At 46.8% G+C, this 26,576-nt stretch overlaps 2 protein-coding genes across 2 annotated transcripts in view; one reads left to right on the top strand and one right to left on the bottom strand.

Annotated features, from left to right (window-relative positions):
- The window catches only part of LOC140408553 (probable ATP-dependent RNA helicase DDX60), an 87,026-nt gene extending 73,104 nt beyond the window's left edge, over positions 1–13,922 (bottom strand). Inside the window, exons 1-6 of the mRNA XM_072495925.1 lie at positions 13,614–13,922; positions 13,437–13,506; positions 10,860–11,049; positions 6,797–7,150; positions 3,946–4,059; positions 3,610–3,768 (exon numbers count right to left, since the gene is read on the bottom strand). Coding sequence (XP_072352026.1) covers positions 3,610–3,768; positions 3,946–4,059; positions 6,797–7,150; positions 10,860–11,049; positions 13,437–13,506; positions 13,614–13,833 — 1,107 coding nt within the window. The 5' untranslated portion in view covers positions 13,834–13,922. The remainder of the gene's footprint in view (positions 1–3,609; positions 3,769–3,945; positions 4,060–6,796; positions 7,151–10,859; positions 11,050–13,436; positions 13,507–13,613) is intronic.
- On the top strand, positions 13,864–26,115 carry LOC140409385 (uncharacterized). Its single transcript, XM_072497834.1, has 3 exons — positions 13,864–13,869; positions 14,379–16,145; positions 25,960–26,115. The coding sequence occupies exons 1-2, from the start codon at positions 13,864–13,866 to the stop codon at positions 15,627–15,629; spliced, it is 1,257 nt and encodes a 418-aa protein (XP_072353935.1). The 3' UTR covers positions 15,630–16,145; positions 25,960–26,115.
- Positions 26,116–26,576: the final 461 nt, after the last annotated feature.

Here is a 26,576-nt window from a genome sequence, read left to right as displayed (position 1 = left end):
ATTGCCCTTAGGGTTGGGTGGGGTTACTGGGTTATGGGGATAGGGTGGAGGTGTGGACCTTGGGTAGGGTGCTCGTTCCAAGAGCCAGTGCAGACTCGATGGGCCGAATGGCCTCCTTCTGCACTGTAAATTCTATGATAATCAAATTCTATGATATGGCTGATTTTATCATTGATTGATCATATTTATTATTTTTATTTACTATTGAACATGCAATTACAATACTCATTTGAACAGTGCATGCATGTGTACTTTAACCCTTTTTTTTTAGCATTGCTTAAAGAAACATGAAAAGTAAGGTGCAAGTGTTTCATGATCATTATGAGCCTTGGTTACTGAATGTTGGTAAATATTTGCTAAGTAAACATACACAAGTGTGTGTGAGCCGTTGCCTATTAAAATTAGTGCTCCTGACTAAAATATTCTTCAGTCATACCTGTGGCCAGTTAGCATTTATATTGGACAACACTGACCTAAATAATGGCAAAGTCCTGGAATGTTTATCCATAATTACTTAAATAAAGCTGGGGTTGGGTTGTCCGGTCCCCCAGCCGCGTGTTTCTTGGTGGCGTTTGATTCTCTCTTCCCGCTGCTTGTCAATGGGATTTTTCATTGAAGCTAGCCCACGCCGCCGGAAAACCCACGGGCAGGGACATGCTATCAATGGGAACAGAGAATCCCAACGGCCAGAGAATTCCAGTCCTGGTGATCACAGACTATGAAAATCATAGCACCAGACTCATCAACAATCATTTTCTCAACTGAAATTAAAGCCAATAAAAGGAGACAACACAAAAAACTTTAATGTTGATTATTAAATTCGGATTGGTGGATTAGAAGTAAATATTCATGGGTAAACTCAGTTCAATTAGATTGCAGGTTTGATATGGCGGTTTGAAGTATTTCTATGAAAGCAATAGCGACTCCCATTTGTGTAAATTTCACTTGAGTCAAAATGCACTCAGCTGAGTCAACAGTAAACACTACAATTAGTCTTCTCATTTCTGGGTTAAAAGGGGGAGAGAAATCAACCAGTGTTCATTCTCCTGATGTCTGTCCAGCAGATCTGTACATCAGGCCACAAGAAGCAGCCATCATTCTGCGGTTGAATAACCTCTCAGCACTTAAGTGGTCAAAGCTGACAAGGGTTGGCTGGTGTCTTCAAGGAGTCAACATTTTGCGGGGGAAAAAAAAATTGATTTGTTAAGTACTTGGAAAAAATGGGCAATTGGTAAAGCTGGAGCTGTGTGAAATATTTGGACACAGTACTGAATTCGTTTTTATTTACAGGTTACTACTTGATTTTCCAAGTTACTGCGATCAGAGGCCCAGGAACACTGTTCGTTTCCAGAACATCTGCTAATACAGTACACTTCTGCCAAATTGCTGCTTTTTAAAAATCCATATTGACAATGGCACTCAAGTCACAGAAATAAATATAAATGAATGCTGACTGAAATATCGGACTAGATTTGAGCTAATAACTGATGCAGAATGAGAAACTGACCAGAAAGGAAAACTAGTCCAAGGCCATTAGAGATCACTTAACAATGTTGATTACGCAGTAAAAATAAAGCAATCTAAGCAAGTGATTTGGATGGCACATCTGTTTTTCCATGAGACACATCTTAAGCAGGAATACTAACATTTAAGTAGATAGAATGATCTGAGCTGCAACAATCTCCAAAATTGCTAATAGCTTTGTGCGCAACGATGAGAAAATCTCAAGATGGCTGGTAAAGTATACCAGCTAATGCAGATATTATAATCAGAAAGTGATCTACAGTGGACACATGAGAATAGGATGGGACAGCACAACTTTGGTTGTCATTTTCGTACCCTAACTGCAAAAGTCGAGCATTTTTAAAAAACGTACACGAAAGCAGCATTAGGATTTGAATACATAATTGAAATAACTTCAGCTGCTGCCTAAACTAACTGCACATCAGTATAGAAATATCACAAGGAACAAAAGTCCAAATCCAATATGGTAATCACTCATCCTGTGAACCTTTGCGTCATCATAATAAGCTGCTCAAGTTCTACTGATCAGTCCATTAACTGTCAAACAACAGTGTCGACAGCACACAACTGGCCACCTTTCAGTTAAAATTCAAACTATTTCAGTCCAACAATAAACCTTGTAGAAACAATTAGCTGCTTATCCACAAGGTGGCACGATTCTACAACCTTAAATTAATTCACATTCTAGACTAATTAAGGATAATTTTACAAAATTATTTTCAAACTCTACCTTTCCACCTGCAACATAACCCACCTCCACTGTTATCTCAGGCCATCAGTGGCTGAAACTCACATAGTGGACAGTGTTCCCTCCAAGCTCCATGTACTCCAAGGATCTCTTAGAGGGCTTCCATCCTCCTGAAACTCCAGTTCATACAAAGCTCTGGCTTGTATCCTATCCATACAAAGTGGCACTTTCCCATCAGTCACACCTGCCTCCCTCACTAACCACTGTGCTCACTGCCCAGCTCAGACTCGATTTTAAATGTTTACCATCATTAAATTCTTCCACAGCCACCATCTCCTGGACCTCCAAAACCTCAACCCTGTAACACCCCATCCTGATCGCTCCATTTCATTGATGTGCTCTTGTAACACCCACTCTTTTCTCTATTATTGGAAGTTGTCTCTTCAGTCACTGGTCCATTCTAATTCCTACACTAATTTTTTCCAACTCTCTCCTGCTTGAAGAACTTTCCAGATCAGGCTTAGACCATCTCGCTCAGTGCCTCTTTTTTCAGCCTTGCATGAATTTTCCTCATACACCTAAAGGATCTTGAGACATTTTTTTTGATGTTAAAGATTATGCAAATAAAATGGTTGACCAGAGTTCCACAATAAATGTTACATATAAAGTTTCTCTGCCGGTGCTTCACGTAACCTTCTTGAAAAACTGCAGATGCGGAGTAGCAGTTGCAACACCTCGTGTTACTAGCATTAAAAGAGTTTGCTTGTTGAAACCATGTCGATTACTGACTAATTGCCTAGCCACATTACACTACAGAATGCACTTGGTGACAGAGTAGGCAATCATTAAAGTCAATAATCTACATGGTTTTGCACTGCATTGGATTCAGCTTTTGTTTCAGCTCACTGAAGTTTATCTCAGCACTGAATAAATACAAACTTTTGAAAGAACTAAAATTGCTGGCAGTTGAGACTTGAAGGTTCCCATTCTTTGGCCAACTTTTCAAGCCACTTGCACCACTTACTTTCCTTGCCAAAGATTAAATGTGATATTCACATTAAAGTCCTGAATGCTTGAAGGGAAGAATGCTTGTTGGCATCATTTATACAGATGTGGGACGGCAACATCAATATTGAACAAACTTTATCGACTCAGTTCTTCTAATGTTTGTTTATAACACAATGATGATTAATTTAACTAATCCCTTTATTTATTCAATTCAGGTTTAACCTGTCCATGTTTTTACTCTGGAGGTCGAAGAAGGTGTGCTACATAAGAAATTCAGTCTATTCGAGACCAGAGGTAGAGTATAGACAATCAAATTGTAACCAGCCACAATAACGGAAGGAAGCAGAAGCTTACAGAATATACTTAAATAGTTTAAAGGGATAACTTACTTTACTGCAAGCAGTTCCAGTTCCTTTATGTTTTTCTTCATTTTTCAACATGCGCATGTAACATTTGAGAGCCACTGAACAAGAAACAACACAGACAGACCTCCTTATATCTGACCCATCTGGCCACAGAGACTGTAACTGAGCAAAGTCCCGCTGCACCTGACAATGTACAATAACCAGAAATTTAGATGTTTACAAACCAAACATGTTGCTGCAAAACCTTTATATTTAATATGGCACAGGTTTCATTTTCAAAATTGAAATAATTGTTAACTTATTTTACTTTCCAACAGTTTCTACCAAGCAAATGTCAAAAATGTTTAATTTAGTCAATACCTCGTCTGAGACACTCTTGCTACTTTGGTCACCTCCAAGTAACTGCTTGGTGATGTGATATTGAGACAAAAATGACACAATAGCCCGATAAGCAGGTTCCATAGCTTTTTGGGTCTAAAAGTGGAAAAAAGGATCAAGCCATTTTACTTTAAAATCAATGAAATATGATAACATTTTTGACGTAAAGTAACGTAACATCAACTGGTATTTATTTAATACTTTAACACTACAGAATGCAGCATGATGCTTCACAACTATATTATAAAACAAGACTTGACTGAGTTACCCAAGGAGACATTGGGCCAAATCTTGCATGGATTGGCAAATTACGTTGGACTACCACTCAGCTCCTTTAGATTTGAAGATGCACATTTCCCATCTGGACCCAACCTAGGCCCTGGTGAGAAATATGCAGCTTACCAGCTCCTGGAGTCCTTTCAGCTTAGGCAGCAATGTCAGGGGAAGAGAAGCTCTCCAGCTTTGACAAAGGGTCATCTGGACTCGAAATGTTAGAAATGTTCTCTCCCTACAGATGCTGCCAGATCTGCTGAGATTTTCCAGCATTTTCTCTTTGGGAAGAGAAGCTATGCCCCCTTTTTACAACACTAGCTGCTGGAAACCAGTAAGTTTAGAGACCCCAACTATTTTATCAGGAGATAAGTACGTCGAATGGGCTGGGAGGGGGTCTTTAATCAATGGGTGAGGCGTTGACCAGGAGTTGTGGGGAGTCTATCAGAGCAGTGGGGTTTGTCAGGACGGACAGCTGGCTAGGGGTCAGAGTAGCGAGGGAGCAGATGATAGTGCGGGATGTGGGGGAGGGAGGAGAGGGTAGGGTGTAGCGGTCCAGTTGTGGGAAGGGTTGGTCAGTACCAGTTACCCAGGAGTTAGGCATGGTTTTAATCCTAACTTTTCCTGGGTAACTATTCAGCTGAGAGTCAGAACCGTCCGAATTCTCCAATATAACTCCAAGCGCAGGGTAATTGGAAAACATCCCAGGTCATTCCCATGCGGACCTTGCATAGGGACATCCGGGGAGATCCTCAGCAGAAGGATGTGGAAGCATTGGAAAGGGTGCAAAGGAGATTTACCAGGATGCTGCCTGGTTTGCAGGATAAGTCTTATGAGGAAAGGTTGAGGGAGCTAGGGCTTTTCACTTTGGAGCGGAGGAGGATGAGAGGCGACTTAATAGAAGTTTGTAAGATAATGAGGGGGATAGATAGAGTGGACGTTCAGAGACTATTTCCTCTGGTGGATGTAGCTGTTTCAAGGGGGCATAACTATAAGGTTCGGGATGGGAGATATAGAAGGGATGTCCGAGGTAGGTTCTTTACTCAGAGAGTGGTTAGGGTGTGGAATGGACTGCCTGCTGTGATAGTGGAGTCGGACACTTTAGGAACTTTCAAGCGGTTATTGGATAGGCACATGGAGCACACCAGTGACAGGGAGTGGGATAGCTTGACCTTAGTTTCGGACAATGCTCGGCACAACATTGAGGGCCAAAGGGCCTGTTCTGTGCTGTACTGTTCTATGTCCTCAGGAGTACCTTGGTGGTATGACAATTTGGGAAATGAAAGTTCTTAGCAGGAGGGCAGATGACCAAACGCTTGGACAAAGAGGTACTTTTAATGAGCATCGCAAAGAAGGAAACAAGAGTTTTGGAATGGAATTCAAACATTGGGGCACAACCAGCTGAAGGCAAGTCAGCCAATGGTGAGATAATTATAACCAGGATGCCCGAGGTAAGAATTAAAGTACAGATATACTGGAGGGAGGTTCGTGGAGCTTCAGATCACTGAGATAGGGAGGATCAAGACCATGGCAGGTTTTGGAAACAAAGATGAGAATTTAAGATTGAGGTGTTGGTTAACTTGAAGGCAATGTAGGCCAGTGAGTAGAGACAATGGGCAAATAGGACAGTGCAAATTAAGACACAGGCAGGAGAGTTTTGATGAATTCAAATTTGGGGGTAGAATATGGGGGGTTGGCCAGTGTCAGATGCACTGAAACTAGGTGGGATTGGGTGGTAGCAAGGAGGGAGAAAATGAGAGATCTTCGTGAGGGGATGGAGACTCAGTCGAAAGCTCATCTATGGGTCAAATGTGACCCCCAACTTCTGGCTCATGCTCAGACTGTTGCCAGGGAGAGGGACAGAATCAGTAGCCAGGATAGAAATGGGTACCGTAGACAATTTAATCTTTCAACATATGTAATTGGAGTAAATTTCTGATCCACTATTGCTGGACAAGCAGTGTGACAAATCAAAGACAATGAGGGGTCAAGACAGGTGGTGTGGTCGAGTAGGATGTAACCATTAAAATCCATTTTGGGATTGTGGCTGAGTGGAAACCTGATTGGAGGGATTCAAATATGGAACCGAGAAAGACGGGCATGGATTTAGGAGCTGACAAGGGGAGTTAGAGATGGGTTACGAAAGCCGACCTTGCCAGCAACGCTCACATTCCAATAATGAATAAAAATATTCAAGGACTCTGAAGAATAAAAGGTTAAAAATGGGTGAGTAGGGGCATGCTAGCATGGTGGCGCAGTGAGTTAGCCCTGCTGCCTCACGGCGCCGAGGTCCCAGGTTCGATCCCGACTCTGGGTCACTGTCCTTTACTGTCCTTGATGGGAAATGGGTTGAGGGAGTAGGCAAGATATAGGAGATGGTATAGGGGGAGATTGAGAAACTAGAAAGATAGAAATTCAAGGCTAGGGCAGGGGAACATTAGAGGAAGCTTGACTCATCACCCAAGGAAAGAGAGGCTGCTGATCAGATCTCAATTTTAGTGACTAAATAAAAGCAGTCTGACTGCCAATGAAATACCTGAAGAGTTTATGAAGAGATTATCACCTTTTTACATCTTGTAGCAGCAGCTTTGCTGTTCACGTAGTATCCATAAAGTCTGCGAACATCGGAATGCATTCCAGACGTCATTGCAACATTTATTTCGTTCCCCAGTGTGTGAAAAAGGAACATCTTCAACAGGTAGCTGGACATGCCCTTATTGCCTGCTAACGTGAACGCCTTGTCACTGATCATTATGAAATATGGGTACTTTTCCTTCACAAATTCTTGCCATTTTGAAGAAAAACAGCTGGTGAATTCGGTGTAAACGGGAATTTCTGTGTTGTTCTTCAGATGAAGAATTAATGCAGTTCGCAATGAAAGATGGTAGGAGCTCCGAGCCCACATACACTCGGCATCCTGCAAACAAAAAAAGCAACTAGATTTATAAAGGACATCTTAAGTTATAGTTTCACTACAGGTTTTGGACTTCAAAAATGTATTAACTGTATGTTCTCCAAGTTTAAAGATGGTTGTTCATGACTGATGGAAGTTTTCAAATTTTACAGAAACAGTAGACTGCTCTTCATTTGTCAACACAAATTTTATCACAGATCGTAAGCTTACTGAAAACACAAAGACACAATGCAAGAAAGAAAGAAATAACTTGCACTCATGAGGCACCTTTCACTTGCTGTGGACATCCCGATTCTTTGCAGCTAAATTAAATAATTTTGAAGTGTAATCAGGTAATGAGCATCTCCAATGAGCAATGTGGGCATACCACCACATGAACTGCAGCAATTAAAAAGCAACAGCGTATCACTACCTTCTCAAGTGTAATTAAGAAAAGGCAACAGATGCTGGCCTTGCCAGCGATGCTTGCATTTGATAAATGAATAAAAATGTAGGCAACTATGTCGGCAGTTATAGCACAGCAAAGTCCCACAAAAACAATGATAAATGACTAGATATTGTTTTTAGCAGAATACTAATCTTTTTGCCAAATTGTCTTCACTAGTGAAGATACAAATGGCTAATCCTTTGTTACCCCTACATATTGTGATGTTTTAATCACCTAAGCACAAAACAAGTAATCTTAAAAATCAGCCCAGCTGGAATCATTTAAATAAAACGAGAGGCTGTGTTTCTATTGTTCTGGCATAGGTAGTTATATATACCCTTCACTGACATCTTTAGAAATATAAAACTTAGAACACGGGCGCAATATCTGCAGTACCATTTTGAGGTTGGCATGGTGGCATTGCTGCCTCACAGCGCCAGGGACCCGGGTTCAAGTCCGACCGCATGTGACTGTGTGGAGTTTGCACATTCTCCCCATGTCTGCATGGGTTTACTCCGGCTGCTCCAGTTATCTATCACAGTCCAAAGATATGCAGGTTAGGTGGATTGGCCATGCTAAATTGCCCCTAAACGTCTCAGTGATGTGCTCCTTCAGAGGGCTGGTACAGATCCGATGGGCCAAATGGCCTCATCCAGGGCCCAGCACAGGCTGCATATCTTGTGTTATGCAGGAGTTTCTGGCAACATGGTGCAGATATCAACTGGAGATACATCTGCAGTGTCCACCTATCTGTCTTTTTCAAGTTAGGTATCCTTCTGAATGGTAGGGATTCTATGAAACTGGTACCTATTCAGACTGACAGCCTTGCCGCAGTGGTAGCACTCATCTTTGAGTGAGAAGGTTATGGGTGCAAGCCCAATTTAGAGGCTTGAGCATATAATCCAGGCTGGCACTTTGTAGATTGTTGATCAGTGCACAGTGAAATAAACATATTTATAGCAGCCAAAATATGCCGGAACTGCGCTTACTACTGCCCTACAATGCTGTTCCCATAATTTGAAGGGACAGTGGGAAGGGGCCTAATTTGGAAGACAGACGGGCGACAGTGACACTGCAGATATATCTCCAGCTGATACCTGCACAATGTTGCCAGATAATCCTGCACAACAGAAGATATGCAGACTGTGCCGGGCCCCAGGTAGTGAGTACACTCGCACTCAGAAGTTGGTGCCCCAAACAATATGAGAACTGTAATGAATAGATGGAGGTTCCACCCCTGAAGGAAAATGGAAAATCCCAGGAAATTGCAGAAACCTGGTACAGCCGGTGGGGTGAGCAGTCTCGGCAGAACACTGTAGGAAGACATCAGTTATTTTGGACTAAAAAAATTTTCAGTTCTTTTCGCAAAATAATTGGGGAAAATGATAGAGGAAGAATTTCATGCTCAACAAATATGACCAATTAGGAAAAGTAGATGAAAATCGCTTTTAAAATATACAATGTGTTTTTGGCTGAAGGGGAATTGGTAGTCAAAACACTAGGTAGAAATTTCTGCAATCCAAGTCATGCCAGGAGACTTTCTTGGCCACCTCAACCATCAGTGCAGAGCGAGATGGTTGCAAGCCAGCATCCACATCCAAAGAAAATGGATACTCTTATATTCTGTCCTGGAATACCCTTTTCCCCTTCCCTGTGCAATAGCATTATCAGCTGTGTTCAAAGTCATCCTTGTAATGTTGAGATTGACCACTTATCATGTAGAAAATCATAGCCATCAATCCCTATAAAATGGGAGGCTTCAATCATATGTTATTGACTCAACCTACAAAAAATATGTTGCAGTAGTAATAGGGAACAACTACAGTAGGCAACCAGTGTAGTGTGATCTGAAAGTCAGAAACACCCCAAGCCCGGGAATCAAATATACAATATTAAAGAGTGATAATTTCAAGGAAATGAGGAAATCACTAAAACAAATGGACTGAGATGAAGCTCAGTGACACTTCAGTAAAGATCCAATGAAACACCTTTTAAGGAATAATGCTGAAGGTACATGTTAACACATTTCTAAAACCAAACAACATACTCACTAAACAAATGGGACTTCCAAGTCGGTTAACAAATGAAACTGAAATGAAGAGGGAAATTTATCTCTACAAATCCTACAGGATGAAAGGTGGAGGAAACACGAGGATAAATATAAGGAAATGCAGAAACAAATTGGGTAGATAGTTCCAGGGGCAAAACAAAACATTGTCGGAGAGGTTAAACATAATAGCAAAGATTCACCAAGAACTACAATAGTAAGAGGCCGTAAAAAGGCGAGAACCATAAAAATGTAAACAAGCTTGGAACAGAGAATAGAAAATGGTAAACATCCTGATGGATTACATCAGACCTATTCACCAAGGAAGGCAACGAGGCCCCCTCAAATGGGAGTTAACCCAAGTAAAACAAAGAGACACAGTATTGATGTACAAACTTTCTCCTGCCTTCCCCAACCAAGAAAATGATGGTTGTTTATTTCTGTGTTGAAAGGTTAGGGTGAATTGTGATGCACTATCATTGAGTCACTGCTCACAAGCAAATTCTAGTAAATTGCTGCCCATTTCCAAAATGGGCAAGTCAACTGCAGACCCATTGGTCTTTTAATTAATTCCACCGAATGGAACAAATTAACAAGGGTAAACTTGGAGGCTTTCTTTAAAGTTGTTTCAGCAGTATTGCAATCAAGAGACTGGAGTGTATAATGTAGGTTGACACATCAGTGTAGTATTGAGTAATCGTTGCACTATTGGAGGTGCTGTTGTTTGGATGAGATGTATCTCTTGGGGGTGGATATAGGCAATCCCAGGTACTATTTGAAGTGCATGAGAATTCACATGGTGTCCTGACTGACACCATGACAATAAGCTGCTGTTTATGGGTTCTGGCTGTGTACAAATGAGTTGCTGCATTTCCCATTATGCCACCAGTGACTGCATTTTTGAAAGGGCATTCAGTGAAGAGCAACCAGAGAAAATGCTGGAACATCTCAGCAGGTCTGGCAGCATCTGTGGGGAGAGAAAAGATGACCCTTTGTCAAAGCTGTGAAGTGAAGGGCCTTGGTTTTTCTTACAAGTTATGAAAGGTACTATAGAAATGCAAGTTATTTCTTTAATTGGCGGCATCCCGAGATTCAGTTGACCGTCACGTATCCCTTTGCACCACCACGGTGTGCTCTTAAACGTATATTCTAATTCAGTTGTGAAATTTATTTCAGTAAACACTGAACACATGAATTTTTGCACAACACTGCAAATGTTTTCCTTCTGATTTACGTACCTTGAAGAACACAATTACATATTTTGCTCCTTTCTGAGTGATGTCAAATAAAAACCGCTCCACCAAATAGAAAAAGTGCAAATTCTGCCCCTCACAAAAGCTGCTGTCTAGTGCGTGCTCAATCATTAATGAATCCCCATCAATCACAAAAAATTCAGACTCCACTGAGTCATGTAGCAAACTGGTACATCTGAAAGAAAAGTCAATGAATAACTTTACAAACATACAATTAAATAACTTAAGCCTAATCAACTCTGGGAACCAACCTAGCTGAATATTTTGAGCAGGGGACCATTGTAATAAGAGTTTGTGTATGGACAGTACTTATTTTTTTTATTCCTTCACAGGATATGAGCGTCGCTGGCTGGGCCAACATTTATTGGCCATCCCTAATTGCCCATGAGGGGGCAGTGAAGAGTCAACCACATTGCCGAGGGCCTGGAGTCACATGTAGGCCAGACATGGCAAGGATGGCAGATTTCATTCCCTAAAGGACTTTAGTGAAACAGATGGGTTTTTACCACAATCAGCAATTGTTTCATGGTCATCATTAGACTTATAATTCCAGATTTTTATTGAATTCAAATGTCACCATCTGCAGTGGCGGGATTCAAACCCGGATCCTCAGAGCATTACCCTGGGTAAAAGCAGATACCCTGGGTATCTGGTTTACTAGTCCAGTGACAATACCACTATGCCACCGCCTCCCAAGAAGAATTCAATTAGATTCCACAAAAAAGGACAGCTAGCAAAACAAAAAAAGAGCATGGACTAGAATACACCTTATTAACACGGGTAGGAAATTGGTTTGGAAGTAGGAGACAGGGAATAGAGACAATGGGTACATATTCAAATTATCAGGATGCAACTAGTGGTGTCCCCCATAAATCTGTAGATGAGAACAAAGATTGAACAGTGGGAGATCATCATCATCATTGAACCTAAAAGATAAATCAAAGCATTTTTAAATGACAAGAATCTAGGAACAAACTGTGGAAGAAATGAAAGATTATGGGTTCCCAAGTATAGAATTCAATAAAAGCTAATAGACAGGTACAAGAAAAATAAGGTTAATGGAATGTTGGCCTGTATCTCAGGGGATTTGGGACACAAAGGTGTGAAAACTATGTTAGTTACCTAGAGCTTTGGTTAGACCAACCCCACACCTCCCCATTCCGGGAACGTCAGGCAGGATTCACTGGCATCGCAAAGGATGCAGTGTAGATTAACCAGTGATACAAATTTACACGGTTAAATTAAGATGACAGATTGCATAGTACAGATGCATTTCCTGAACATTATGGGATGATCTAATTGTGGTGTTTGAGATGATTAAATAATTTGATAGGAAAATAATTTCCATTTATCTACCCTCTGCTGGTAAGGGACAGAACAAAGCAATAGTACCTTAAATTTAGAACAAGATCAGACAAGGGTGATATCAGGAAGCACTTCTTCCCACAGGGTAGTGGAAATCACAATTTTTGATCTTTAAAAACTACCGAGGCAAAGTCAATTAATTTTTTTCCCTTGGGCAAGACAAATGGTTAATGAACCAAGGCAAGTAGTTGGGAGTTAAAATACAGGTCAACTGGATACAACATGCTCGAATGGTGTGATCATCTTCTGCTGCACTTAATATCAAAGCACTAAGACATTGTAGCAAAAGTTTGGAAATTAACACCAAATATTTTTTAATGAACTGAAAGGTTGTTCTGATTCTAGGATTCCTTAGGATCTCATAAAAACGTACGGAATACTTCATGTATAAATCCCATTTTTAAACTAAATACAGTGAAAATCACTTATTTGCATCGTGTGCCAATTTCCTGGGAAGTGCTTTTGGTTGAATGGCTGGTTGAGATGACCACCCATCCTCAGCGTTGTGGGCAAACGCCCATTTAAATGTGGGGGGGGGGGGGGTTACCAAACCAATCTTGGCAACATGAAATACAAGTTATGCTTTTAAAATGGTTTCGGTGTGGCACTTCGCGACCACGCTTTTGAGAGAGATGGCCGGCGTTCGCAGCGCCAAGGGCTCGAAGCACCTCTCCCGGGAGCGAAGAGGCGTCAAAAACAAAAGATTGAGGGGGGTGGAGAATTTGCAACTGTTGCGCGGCTGCTCCCTGTCCAGAAAAGGTCAAAGTGACTACAACGCCACGTTTTAAAACGATGCCGAGCAGCCCTGCTGGCTAGAGTCGGATTGCGAGCAGTCACAAGCAGCATTCCCCCCCACCACCACCACCCCACTTTCCTCTGATTTGCTCCAACACTTCCGCAAATAGCCCTTTTAACAAAGCGTTTGGAAATGCGGTCAGACATGTGGCCGGCCGCCTGTGATCTCTGGCTTGCCCCGGGGGGGGGGGGGGGGGAGAGGAAAAAGCCCCCGCCCCAGGATCGAGGGGAAGCTTCACCTCAGCGCTGGCGAGGTTTTTGCAGAGATGCCATTTTGAGAGTTTGATTGAAATGATGGCAATTATTGCAGAAAATCCCCTTTCACAAGGAGGATGCCTCCCCCCCCCCTCCCCCCTCCCCCTCGGCATCCTCCACAGAAGGAAAAGGAAGGTTTATACTCACTCGGCCTTGGCAAGTTTGCTCAGCACGATGTTGGAAATGGTGTTGAGAAATTTCACCTGCCTCTGCAGCTCTGCCCCCAAAGAAATAAAAGAGAAAAGACAATAAAACACACCATCGATGCTGAGCCCGAGCCCACAGCCGCCCTCCCCCCCTCCTCACAGGCCGCCCCCTCCTCACCCGCCGGGAGCTCCGTGTCTGCCCCGGGACCTGGCTCCAGGTCGGCCTCAGCCTCATCCAGCCCCAGGCCTGTCTCCTCTTCATCGGAAAGGTCGGAGAAGGCCTCCTCCTCCTCTTCCTCCTCCGCCTCCTCCGAGCCGCTCGGGCTCTCGGCCTCCGACTCCGAGTCGCTGCTGAAGCCGCTGCTTCCCTCCATCAGGTCGGCGTCTCCAGAAGCCATTGTCAACGCCGCAAAGCCTCCTCCACAGAAATGGCAGTGGCCCAGCCCCGGATCCTGACTCACTGATCAGCGGTGCCGCTCTCTGCCACCACTCCCACTCGGCAGGGGCAAGGCAGTGCGCCTGCGCGGGCCCCACTGCTCTGCAGCCACAGAGACAAACCTGCACTTATCCCTCCCACACTCACTCCATCCCCACCCTCATCCCACCCACCCCATCCCCACTCTCATCCCACCCACCCCATCCCCACTCTCACCCCATCCCCACTCTCATCCCACCCACCCCCACTCTCATCCCTCACACACACCCATCCCTCACCCACACCCATCCCTCACCCACACCCACCCTATCCCCACTCTCACCCCATCCCCACTCTCATCCCCCCCACCCACCCCATCCCCACTCTCATCCCCCCACACACATCCAATGCCCACACTCGCCCCATCCCTCCCACACTCACTCCATCCCCTCTCATCCCTCCCATACACACCTCACCCCCACACTCATCCCTCCCACACTCACCCCATCCCTCCCACACTCACTCCAGCCCCACTCTCATCAATCCCACACTGACCCCATCCCTCCCACACTAACTCCATCCCTCCCACACTCACTCCATCCCCTCTCATCCCTCCCACACACACCTCACCCCCACAATCATCCCTCCCACACTCACCCCATCCCTCCCACACTCACTCCATCCCCACTCTCATCCCTCCCACACTCACTCCATCCCCACTCTCACCCTATCCCCACTCTCATCCCTCCCACACACATCCAATGCCCACACTCGTCCCATCCTTCCCACACCCACTCCATCCCCTCTCATCCCTCCCACACACACCTCACCCCCACACTCATCCCTCCCACACTCACCCCATCCCTCCCACACTCACTCCATCCCCACTCTCATCCCTCCCACACTCACTCCATCCCCACTCTCATCCCTCCCACACTCACCCCACCCCTCCCACACTCACTCTATCCCCACTCTCATCCCTCCCACACTCACCCCATCTCCACACTCACCCCATCCCCACTCTCATCCCTCCCACACTTCTCTCCCACACTCACCCCATCCCCCACTCTCATCCCTCCCAACTCACCCCATCCCCACTCTCATCCCTCCCAACTCACCCCAACCCCACTCTCAACCCTCCCAACTCACCCCATCCCCACTCTCATCCCTCCCACAGTCATCCCATCTCCACTCTCACCCCATCCCTCCCACTCTCACCCCATCCCCACTCTCACTCCATCCCCACACTCAACCTTCCCACTCTCTCCATCCCCACACACATCCCTCCCACACTCTCCATCCCCACTCACATCCCTCCCACACACCCCATTACCACACCCACTTCTCCCATTCTCACCCCACACTCACCCCATCCCCGCACCCACCCTTCCCACACTCTGCCCTCACACACTCACCCCATCCCGCACCCATCCCTCCCACACTCACCCCATCCCTGCACTTATCCCTCCCACACTCACCCCATCCCCGCACCTATCCTTCCCACATTCACTCCATCTCCACACTCATTCCTCCCACAGTCACACCACCCGCACAACTATCCCATCCCCACATGCACCCCATCATCAAACTCATCCCTCCCACACTCACTCCATCCATATCGGCACTCAGCCCTCTCACTCTCTCGATCCCTGCACTTGTTGCTCCCATATTCACTCCATCCATCCCCATCCCTGCACTCAACCCTCCAATTCTCATGCCATTCCTGCACTCATCCCTTCCACGCTAATCTCATCCATCCCCACAGTCATCCCACTCTGACTCCATCCACACACATTCCAGTTGGAATGGTCCTTCCTGTTCCTTCTTGTTTATTCCCTGTTTATTCCCTTATTCCCCCAATCTTTTATTTTTGCTGTTACATTTTTGATGCATGAACGATCAATGGACATATGTCTTTAATTTGAATTCAAGTAAAAAGAAACCTTTAATCAAGCAGAGGATTTCAGTAGCAGGAGAGATGAGTGATGACTTGGTTTGATTGATTTAGCTGGTGACCAATGAATTGGCCGAAAAGGTGGGGCTCTGCCCGATAACAGGTGGCAATTGGATCTGTTCCCATTGAAATGTTTCAGAGACCTAAAGAGCTATCCATTTCGCTAAGGGAGAAAACTTTTTTCTTCTCACTCTGTTTTCTCCAAAAATAACCAGCTAATTCTCACCAAAAGGAAACCAACTCTCTCTGCAGAAAAGGCTGATGCAAGCAAAATACAGAATCTGATATCTCTCTCTGCAGAAAAGGCTGATGTGAAACCAAGGACCTTTCCTGGAAAAGCTGTGAGTAAGATATTACTAACTACAGGGTGTAAAGCAGAGACTTTAAAAATGTATATATTTTTATTAAGGTGTTGCAGAACTTTTCATAATAAAACAGCAGTAACAATAATAACAAAACAAAATAGAGTGAACATTAACATAGTGCAAAAAGAGAATATACAATAACAATTAAATAAACATTACCCCACACGACCCAGTCTTCCCACACCATCCCAATGAAACACTCACACCCCCCCCCCCACCCCCCTATGGATTGCTGCTGCTGCTGACATTTTAATTTTCCCCGAGCAAGTCGACGAACGGCTGCCACCTCCGAGAGAACCTTAGAGTAGACCCCCTTAAGGCAAACTTTATTTTCTCGAGACTGAGGAACCCAGCCATGTCATTAATCCAAGTCTCTACATTCGGGGGCTTCGAGTCCCTCCACATTAATAAAATCCGTCTCCGGGCTGCTAGGGAGGCAAAGGCCAAGACGTCAGCTTCTTTCGCCCCCTGAACTCCCGGGTCTTCTGACACTCCAAAGATCACTATCTCTGGACTCAGCACCACCCGTGTGTCAAGCACCTTGGACATTTCCCTCGCGAACCCCTGCCAGAACTCTCTAAGCTCCGGGCATGCCCAAAACATGTGGACATGGTTTGCTGGGCTGCCCTTGCACTTCGTACACCTGTCTTCTACCCGCAAAAACTTGCTCATTCTCGCTGCCGTCATGTGTGCCCGGTGGACCACCTTAAATTGCATTAGACTGAGCCTGGCACATGATGAGGAGGAATTAACCCTGCCAGGACCTCTGCCCACAGCCCCGCTTCCATCTCCCCACCTAGCTCCTCCTCCCACTTGCCCTTGAGCCCCTCCACCGGGGTTTCCTCCGCCTCCTGTAGTTCCTGGTAGATATCCGACACCTTCCCCTCCCCCACACAGGTGCCGGAGACCACCCTGTCCTGTATCCTCAGTGGTGGCAGCGTCGGAAAGGCCACCACTTGTTTTTTCAGGAAGGCTCGTACTTGCAGATATTTAAAGGCATTTCCTGGCGGCAGATTGAATTTGCCCTCTCATGCCTTCAAACTGAGAAAGCTTCCATCTGTGAACAGATCCCCCATCCTTCTGATGCCTGCCCTCTGCCAGCTCTGGAACCCAACATCCATCTTACCCGGTACAAACCTGTGGTTGTTACATATCGGGGTCCAGACCGACACTCCCTCCACCTTCTTGTACCTCCTCCCAGATCCTCAGTGTCGCCACCACCACCGGACTTGTGGAGAAGCGAGTCGGCGAGAACGGCAAAGGAGCTGTTATCATAGCTCCAAGACTAGTACCTTTACATGACGCCGCCTCCAGCTGCCCCCATGCCGACCCCCCCCCCATTGCCCACTTCCTAATCATAGCGATATTGGCCGCCCAGTAGAAGTTGCCCCCCCCCCACCCGCCCCCGACTGCGCTCCAACAGCAATCTCCTTACTCGCAGGGTCTTATTCGCCCACACAAAGCCCGAAATGATCCTACTCACCAGCTTAAAACAGGCCTTAGGGATGAAGATGGGGAGGCACTGAAAGACAAACAAAAATCTCGGCAGGACCGCATTTTCACGGTCTGTACCCTCCCTGCCCATGACAGCGGGAGCATGTCCCACCTTTTAAAGTCTCCTTCCATTTGCTCAACCAACTGGGTCAGATTGAGCCTGTGCAGGGCATCCCATTTCCTGGCCACCTGTACACCCAGGTGACGAAAACTTTTCTCTACCATCCTGAGTGGCAGCTCTTTCAATCTCTTCTCCTGCCCCTTGGCCTGGATCATGAACAACTCGCTCTTTGTAAAGCAGAAACTTAATCCACACTCATGCTGTGAAGAAAGTACTGAAGAATTAATCATCTGAAGCAAGGATTCTTCTGTTTGGACCTGAATCCCTATTATCTTTACCCCTTTCCACTATTGCTCTTTTTATGATATGATGTTGTATCCCAACAGCGTCGCCAATATTGTGGGTATTCCTATTTATCTTAGTGAACCACAAGCCTTCCCTTATATCAGTCAAATGACCACACAACCAGTTAGTCAGTTCAAAAGATGGTTTATTTACACACACAAGGATTACTTCGACATGCCAACACAATATCGACTACGAGTTAAACTACACTTACCAGCTACAATAACCTATACTTAACTTCAGGGCGACCGGCACTGTGCAAATGGATAAGGCCTTTATCTGGATTTCACTTGGCTGGTTCAAAGAAAGCGGCTCTGTCACTGCTGGGCTCATCCTTCCGGTAGCGATCATTGGTCTTGAACTTAGCTGGCTGTTCCTGCTACAGTTGGGCTGGCGCAGGCCGGGTCCAAAAGAGGCAGAACACATGGCTGTGTCCCCTTTTATCCCTCTGGGATTTCGCGCTCTTTGGGGCGGTCCTTGATCTTGGACCCAATAGTTCGACAGAGCTCTGATCATTGCCTTCAATTTTGGCCAATAAAGGGCGGGTGCCTTGGTGGCTGGGCAGGTCCTTAGCGGGCATTGACCTTGGCAGTTGGACTCTCCGAGTAAAATGAGTGGCGCCGATCAGTCTGTGGCTCTACCGGTTTCTTGATTGGAGTCCTATTGTTCTGGGGAACGGGCCATTAAAATGCAAATGAGAGAGGGTTTCGATCAGGTCTAGCTACCTGCGTTTCAAATACACAGACGCTCTGTATCTGTCTGAGTCCTGGGTTGGCCATAATTCTCATGGTCCTTTGCAGGTGGCCACGTCAGATGGCTACACCACCCTCTATGTTTGTCTGTCCTCTGTGTGTGTGTGGGTAGAGTGAGGAGATCGTAATGACCGATTTACATCTATTTAGTGGGTCCGGCGCCCTCTGCTCCGCCCTTCCATTCTCCGATCCCCGCAGCAGGGAATCACGTGGCCGAGGTTCACTTGTGGTCCCTGCAATCGTGAACCTGACGTGGTGTGTGGTGCTATGCCTATGGGCTATGTCTAGATGGATGGTATGTGACCTCCAAACAGCAGGTGGTGGTACAGACACATCATGTGGTCTCTCGACCAAGGTCATGTGACCTGTGACTCCAATATAAGAGGAGACACATCCGGCCATCTTCCAAAGAAGATTGAGAAGGTAATAAGACATGCATGAGAATGGTCAGTGCTAGGTGCACGTTCCAGAGGAGTAGTTAGCAGACTTCATGATAATGTGCTCTGTATCAGATTCCTATCTTACCACACGAGACTCTATGCAAGATTCTGGTTTGGATAAGTTGCTGTGTTTGGTGGATTCCTACAAAGTATAAAGGACCAAACATAACATGGTACCACGAGTGCTGAAGAATTAAAGATAGTGACAGCAGTGATAGCGTTAGGCATTCAGCTTGAAGACCGGTCTGGTGAACTGCAATCTGAGGCGACGCACTCTATAAGAAAATGTGGAAGCTCGAGATGGACGGACTGAGGCCCCCCCCCCCCCCCCCCCCAATTAGATGTCCGGTAACGTAGGTGAGAACTGGCGGCTGTTCAAACAGCAGTTTGAACTTCATGGTGCACCCGTGGGCCTACAAGTCCAGCCTGATGAAAGGCGAATCGCGTTGCTGTTACCAGTGGGAGATCTACATGCGCTCAAACTGTACAACTCGTTTGTGTTTGATAATGAGGAGGATCACAAGAAATTTGTTGAAGTGATGAAGCACTTTGATAAGCATTGTTCCCCGAAGAAGAATGAAACGTTTGAATGCTATATGTTCCGTGTGCGAACCCAGAGACCTGGTCAATCATTTGACAGTTTTGTCACAGACTTGAGGCTGAAGGCCTAGTCATGCAACTTCCTGAAATCTTCATTAATCCGCGACCAAATTGTCTTTGGTTTACTTGATAATAAGCTTTGGTCGATAATATTGTGGGAGGAAGATTTTGTGCTGGAAAAGGCAGTGAAGATTTGCCAGGCGAGCGAGATAGCTGCACAAAGAATAGGCACACTCGTCTCAGAAATGTTTGGCGCCAACATGGAAGAAGAAGCCAGCGCCATTAGTGCTGTGACGCAAGTCATGAAGAAACGTGGTCTCAGTGCAGGTGGCCATTTTAAGCGGCCGACAGGAGCCTTTGCCGCCATCTCGTGCCAAAAGTGTGGCACTCGGCATGCCCCGCAGCAATGTAAGGCCTTTGGAAAAGTTTGTTCCAGCTGCGGCCGTATTGGGCACTTTGCAAGACAATGTTTTGCACGTTCCATGCACGAGCGGTGCATGCAGTGAATGAGTTAAACACTGAAGAACAGTTTTTCATTGATCTTATCATGGCGAGAACCAGAAACTCTGAGAAACAAAGATGAAAACAAAATCGGAAAAAAGAATGAAGATAATAAGAACGCTCCGAAAATCTTTATGTCCGTATGCAAATTGAAGGTAATGCTGAATGATGCTTTCATTCATTGTGACTTTGACCCTAAAGTGACAGTCAACCTCTTGAGTCAACATGCTTTGCAAAAGCTAAACATGCAGTGGGACTTTGCTGATCGGCAAGGGCTGATGGTAGACTTCGGAACAAAAACTCTGGAGTCGGAACAGAAACTCGGGAGACCTTTGATGTTTGCAAACTAGGGCTCTCAGTGGCAGACATGAAGAACACAATACTCTTTCATATTGTAGATCAGGTTGTGGAGTCAGTATTTTGGATAAAATTATGTGAATCCCTGAACCTAGTCGGGCGGCTAAATATCCTAAAAGATAGCTGGTCACCTGAGCACAGTGAATCCCTGCAAGTCATTACGGTGTGCACGGTGTATGAGAATTTAGAAGAAATCCTAGTGGAGGACGACAAACTAGACAAGGGGACGGAACTGTCAGTGAGCATTCTGCAATTCTGGTTAAGTCTTGACAAACGTGCACAGGCTCAATGGCATGATACGAGAACACGATGAACCCGTATTAAAGCATCTGCGAGATGTGAGTGTTAAATGGACAGAGATTGACGAGCCGTGGAGCTTCATTCTGGAGTTTACATTCAGACCTAATGAATATTTCACGAATGAGGTGATCACTAAAGTGTATCAGTTGGACTCACGGCCGCCGAAATCGTTCTTTGCTGAACCACAAATCATTGGCTGCACAGGCTGCAAAATCGGCTGGAGGGAGGGTAAAACTGGAACAATCAGAACCATCCGAACAAAACCAAAGTACAAGAGTCAGAGCTCTCCAAGAACAGCGACAAGAACCATATCAAAATGAATCGTTCTTCAACTTCTTCGGTCCCACTGAAGTTCCACAGGGGGGATTTTAAGGCAGGTTTCGGTGGCCAAACAAAAGACTGATTTTGAACTTGGTGCTCTATTTCGTGAACAAATAATTCTGTATGCAAAGTTACATTTTTCAGGTGAAAAGACTGACAGTGATGCTGAATCAGGTATCAATGAGATGGATGACGAACACTATGAGCTGCTTGCACGTCTCTTCTCCAGAAGCACAGATGAGGCTCCAGAGGCATGGCTCCTGTGTTCTGCAAGCAATGTCAAGGTGGTCACGGGGGACGCCCAGACTGCGCTGGACTCTGTGGAGAGCGGGAGTTTGGAGATGGCGCATGTAGAAATTGAAGCTGCTGATACAACCAAAGATCAGCTATTGATTGAATCAGAGGCGCAAGAAGTCATCCCAATCTTGGAAAAACTGACCTCGGAGGTATGTGGTGACCCATTACAAGTCCTTGAAAGGGCTCCAGTAATTTACTCCAAAGTAGTCGACGACACTGATGACGTATGCGAGGACATAAATGAAGCTGCTGATTACAGCGATGTGGAGATGTGCAGCTCCACAGACCACTCACCCTTGCGAGTTTGATCAAGAAGGCTCAGTACCTGGATCAGCTCAGCCAGAAAGTATAGTCATCTCCAGTGATGAAGAGCAAGTCACCAATGCTCCAGCATGCCAAGAAGAGGTGAATCCGACAACCCCAGTTCCATCCTTCATGCCGCACTAGAAACCGAGGTGATCCAGCATGGCGATGAGGCCGCAGACGTTGGCGTGGTTACACCACCCAGAGATGATGCGATGCCTAAACCGTCTGCAAACAACTCAACACAGAACAACAGCAGCACCATGCCAGAGGCAGCTACAAAGAAGAAAAAACCAAGAGACACACCAAAATACAACACCGTGCCCTAAGAGAAGCAAGACGCTGGCAAGTAAACCAGTCTCTGACGAGATGGGCAACAACTCGAAAGAATAAGATCTGTACAAAGGAAATGGACACTTGACAGGCACAAGAAAAACTAGCTACATATAATGAATGTAAAAAAATTATCTCAATGTTTTCTGAGGAAGGTGGAAGTGATGATATGCCTATGAGTTATATCATAGATGGATGATGTGCGACCTCCAATCAGCAGGTGGCGGTGCAGACACACTAGGGCGTTCTCTAGACCAAGGTTATGTGACCTGTGACTCCAATATAAGGGGAGAAACATCCATCTGTCTTCAGAAGTAGATTGAGAGGGTAATAAGACATACATGTGAATGGTCAGTGATAGGTGCAAATTCCAGAGGAATAGTTAGCAGACTCCAAGATAATGTGCTCTATCAGATTGCTATCTTACCACACGAGACTCAATAAAAGATTCTGGTTTGCATAAGTCGCTGTGTTTGGTGGATTCCCTCGTGAAGTACAAAAGACCCACACTCACCCCATCCCCGCACTCATCCCTCCCCACACTCACCTCATTCCCGCACTCATGCCTCCCACACTCACCTCATTCCCACACTCATCTCTCCCCACACTCACCCCATTCACGCACTCACCCTCCCACACTCACCCCATCCTCACACTTATCCCATCCCACACGCACCCTATCCCCGCACCCACCCCAACACTCTCATCCTAATCCCTCACTCATCCCCCCCCATACTTGCCCCATCCCCACGCTTATCCTCCCACACTTCCCCATACCTGCACTTGGTGCAAAATCCACCAAGCCAGGGCCGTAATTGTAGAGACCATCTGAGGCCATACCCATCACCCCCTCCCGACCCGCAAATCCCTATGGGAGGTCCCCCTTACAACGGTCCCGGGGGGGGTCCCTCCTATTACAGGGGTCCGTGTGTGTAGGGGGGGGGGGCGACGGGTTGGGTCAGCCCCATACCTGAGGGTTGGGGGGGCACCCAGGCAATTCAGGGGTGAGGAGCTGCTGTGCGGTGCAAGGGAGGGTCGTGGCCTATTATGTGGTAGGGGGTGGGGTTTTGTGGCTGATCTGCAGTGCAGGAAGGCTGTCGGCCATGGGACTCTGCTATCGGGCCGCCTGCTTAAGATGGTGGCCCAATATCGGAATTCCCCCAGAATCCCCTCGTATTCCTCGCCATGCATATATTTGCATGCCAAGCAATATAGAATTGCAGCCTGCAAAGGGATTATAAAAAGAATGCAATTCACCTCTGGCGGGAGAACATGGGCTGGATTCTCTGATTTTGAGGCAATGTCTGGAGGAAGTGTCTAGTTTTACAATGAAAAAGTTGGCGCCGCCCCCACACTGATGCTCCGCCCAGTGGGAGGCTAGCAGCCGCACCACGTAAAGCTCCCGGCATTCCTGACATAAACAGTCGGAGAATTGCTGGGTCCGTGGCTGCGAATGCGCACGGCGATGGCCTGCAGTGGTCGCGCCGTACAACGTGGCGCCAGCCACGCGTGGACTCGGCCTGCCAGATAGTGCCCCCTGTACCTCCCTCACCACCCCCGCACCACTCCCCATCAGTTCCCCCAGCCCTCGCCGAAGCCCACCCGGTCAGCGAAGTGGCTCCCCCCCCCGACTGTGGCAATGCTGGACACAGTCCGCAGCCGCCACGCGAGGTCGATGAAAACTCAGAGCACACGTGTCCCACGCCATTGGGAACTCGGCCCAGCGGAGGCAGAGCATCAGGGGAGGGCCTTGAAGTGTCGTCCTGAGGCCGGCCCGACGGTGTGCAGTGTACTTCCCGATGAAGCCGTTTTGGACGGGGCGGAGCATATGAAAACAAGCGCCGGCCCCGATTTCGGCATCAAATGGGATTCTCGGCCTGATCGCCGATTACGGTATCAGCGTCGGGCAATGGGGAATCCCATCCATAGTCTCCCAAACAGAATCCAGCACCCTGGATTGGATTCTTCGGAGCCCCGCGGCGGAATCGTGTTTGGCGCGGGGCGGAGAATCCAATTTCACGATGAAATCGGGTGCGGCCCCGGTCCGCCGATTCTCCGGGAGCCAAGAATCAGCGTGTTCGCGGAGTACTCCGCATGGCTGTAGGGACATTGCCAGAGGCCCGCCCAGCGATCCTCCGCTCCCGACCGGCCGAGTTCCCGACGGCGTGGTTCTAACCACCTATCGTCATTTGGTAAGCTTGTGCGAGTCCGCAGCTGGCTGGTGGGGGCGGGGGGATCGGACGCCGGGGGGGCCTTATGGGAGGCCAGGGGACAGATCGGGCCGGTCAGATCTTGGGCGCACGGCCGATCGGGGGGTGGGCCTACATTTTTCAGCTGCCTCCGCGGTCTGAGTCTGCCATGACGCTCGGCGTGGTCGCTGGAGGCCGCCGCTGCGCGCATGCGCGGACCCAAAACCGTAAGTGCGGGGGCCATATCTGCAGCTAAAGCTGCATGAATCACTCTGGGTCCCTGCTAGCCCCCTGCAGGTGAGTGAATTGGCTTATTGTTTTTATAGGAAACTCCGGAGTGAAACGCCAGTGTTTTTACGCCGGAGTGGGGATGTAGCCCCATTTGGGAGAATCCAGCCCCCTGTCTTTTCTTAAGGAGAAAGTGGACATGGCCCTGTTACAGGAGACTCACTTGGATGACAAGGTGCATTTAAAGTTCGTCGGGAATAGGTGGGGCAGGTCTTCTTTGTCTCATTCTTTATAAGCAGCAGGGGAGTGGCAATCTTGGTCAACAAGAATGTCCCCTTCAAGGTGGAGAATTGTGTAAAGGTTAAGGGGGGGGGTAGGTATGTGATTATTAAGGGATATAAGGGATGGAGAAAGTCTCGATAATAAATATATATGGCCTGCCAAATTACTCCTCAGAGTTTGTCACAAAGGTCTGTTTGGACTTTGCAGAGTTGGCTTTAGCCAATTCTTTTGTGGGCGAGACTTTAATTGTCATCTGAATCGTTTGATGGCCCAGCTCCCGATCACACACAAAATCTCCCCATCCTGCAGGCCACGGCATTGGCTTCTGCATGTGCGGAGGTGAGGTATCTGGAAGTGTGGAGAACCTTACATCCTATGGATAGACATTTTACATCTTTCTCTGCCGCTCATCAGTATAACTCTAAAATTGATCATTTTTTCCCCATGGTGCTGTCCTACATTTGGTCACCTCCTGTTCCATAGGTAGCATTCTGATCTCTGACCATGCTCCTGACTTTAACGAGATTTTGCTTGAATTTGGGAATAAACCAAAGAAATACGTGGCCTTTTTGATGAAGAAGAGGGTTGACTCTAGGGCAATTCCCTTTGTGCGAAACTCTGAGGTAAGATGTTAATTAAAACTAAAAATAGTAATCGGGCATTGTGGTAGTCTGTGTAGAGGTATTGCGGTACCTGGTAATGCTGGAACACCATTGGTAGATATTGTATGTTTCCTATTGGTCAAGCTGTATGGTAGCTCCGCCCTATAAGGCGGGGTATAAGAGCCCGTGCCGCCCCAGCAGCCTTCATTCTGTACCTGAGCTGCTGGGGGAAACATCGAGCTTATTAAAGCCTTCAGTTGGACTACAACCTCGTGTTAGTGGTCATTGATTGTGCATCAATTTAATAAGCTAGATTTAAAAGGATGGAGCTCCGAATCTACACAACCAACCAAACACCTCACGAACGTCTCCTTGTTTTCCCCAGGAAGTCCTCCTCTGGGACCTCGCTCCCGACCTGGCTGGCAGCTCCCGGACCCATCCTGCTCCGAAAACACGTGCAGGCGCACAAATCGGACCCGTTGGTCGAGAGGGTCCATCTTCTCCATGCTAACCCCCAAAACGCCTACGTGGTGTACCCCGACGGCCGACAAGATATGGTCTCCCTACGAGACCTGGCGCGCGCCAGAGCCCCATGCACACCCCATGCACCAGTCCCACCCTCCCTCCCACCAGTGCACCGAACAGGAGAATCGGTCCTTCCGCCGGCCCCGTCAAGGCTGCCCCACCCACCGACGCACACCGCAGACTCTCCCTTCCCAGGTCAACCGTTTTCCCCACCAGCGCCGTCTAGGGGTGTTGAAGCTGCCACAGAGACCGAGGCCACGCTCCCGGAATCACAGATGCCCGAGCCTCCAACGGCGTCACCATCGAAGCTTCGACAATCACAGAGGACGACCAGGGCCCCCGATCGACTGATTGCTTCATTTTAAAGTGTATAGTTAATTATGAATCATAAATTATAAATAGTTTAGAGAATTGTAAATAGTTACAAAATGCTGTACGGAGGTATTACGGTACCTTCATAATTGTAACTTCTACCAC

This window comes from Scyliorhinus torazame, chromosome 3 (genome assembly GCF_047496885.1).
Source record: "Scyliorhinus torazame isolate Kashiwa2021f chromosome 3, sScyTor2.1, whole genome shotgun sequence".
Taxonomy (NCBI): Eukaryota; Metazoa; Chordata; class Chondrichthyes; order Carcharhiniformes; family Scyliorhinidae; genus Scyliorhinus; species Scyliorhinus torazame.
The sequence above is the reverse complement of the archived record's forward strand: the minus strand, read 5'-3'. Positions and strand labels throughout refer to the sequence as shown.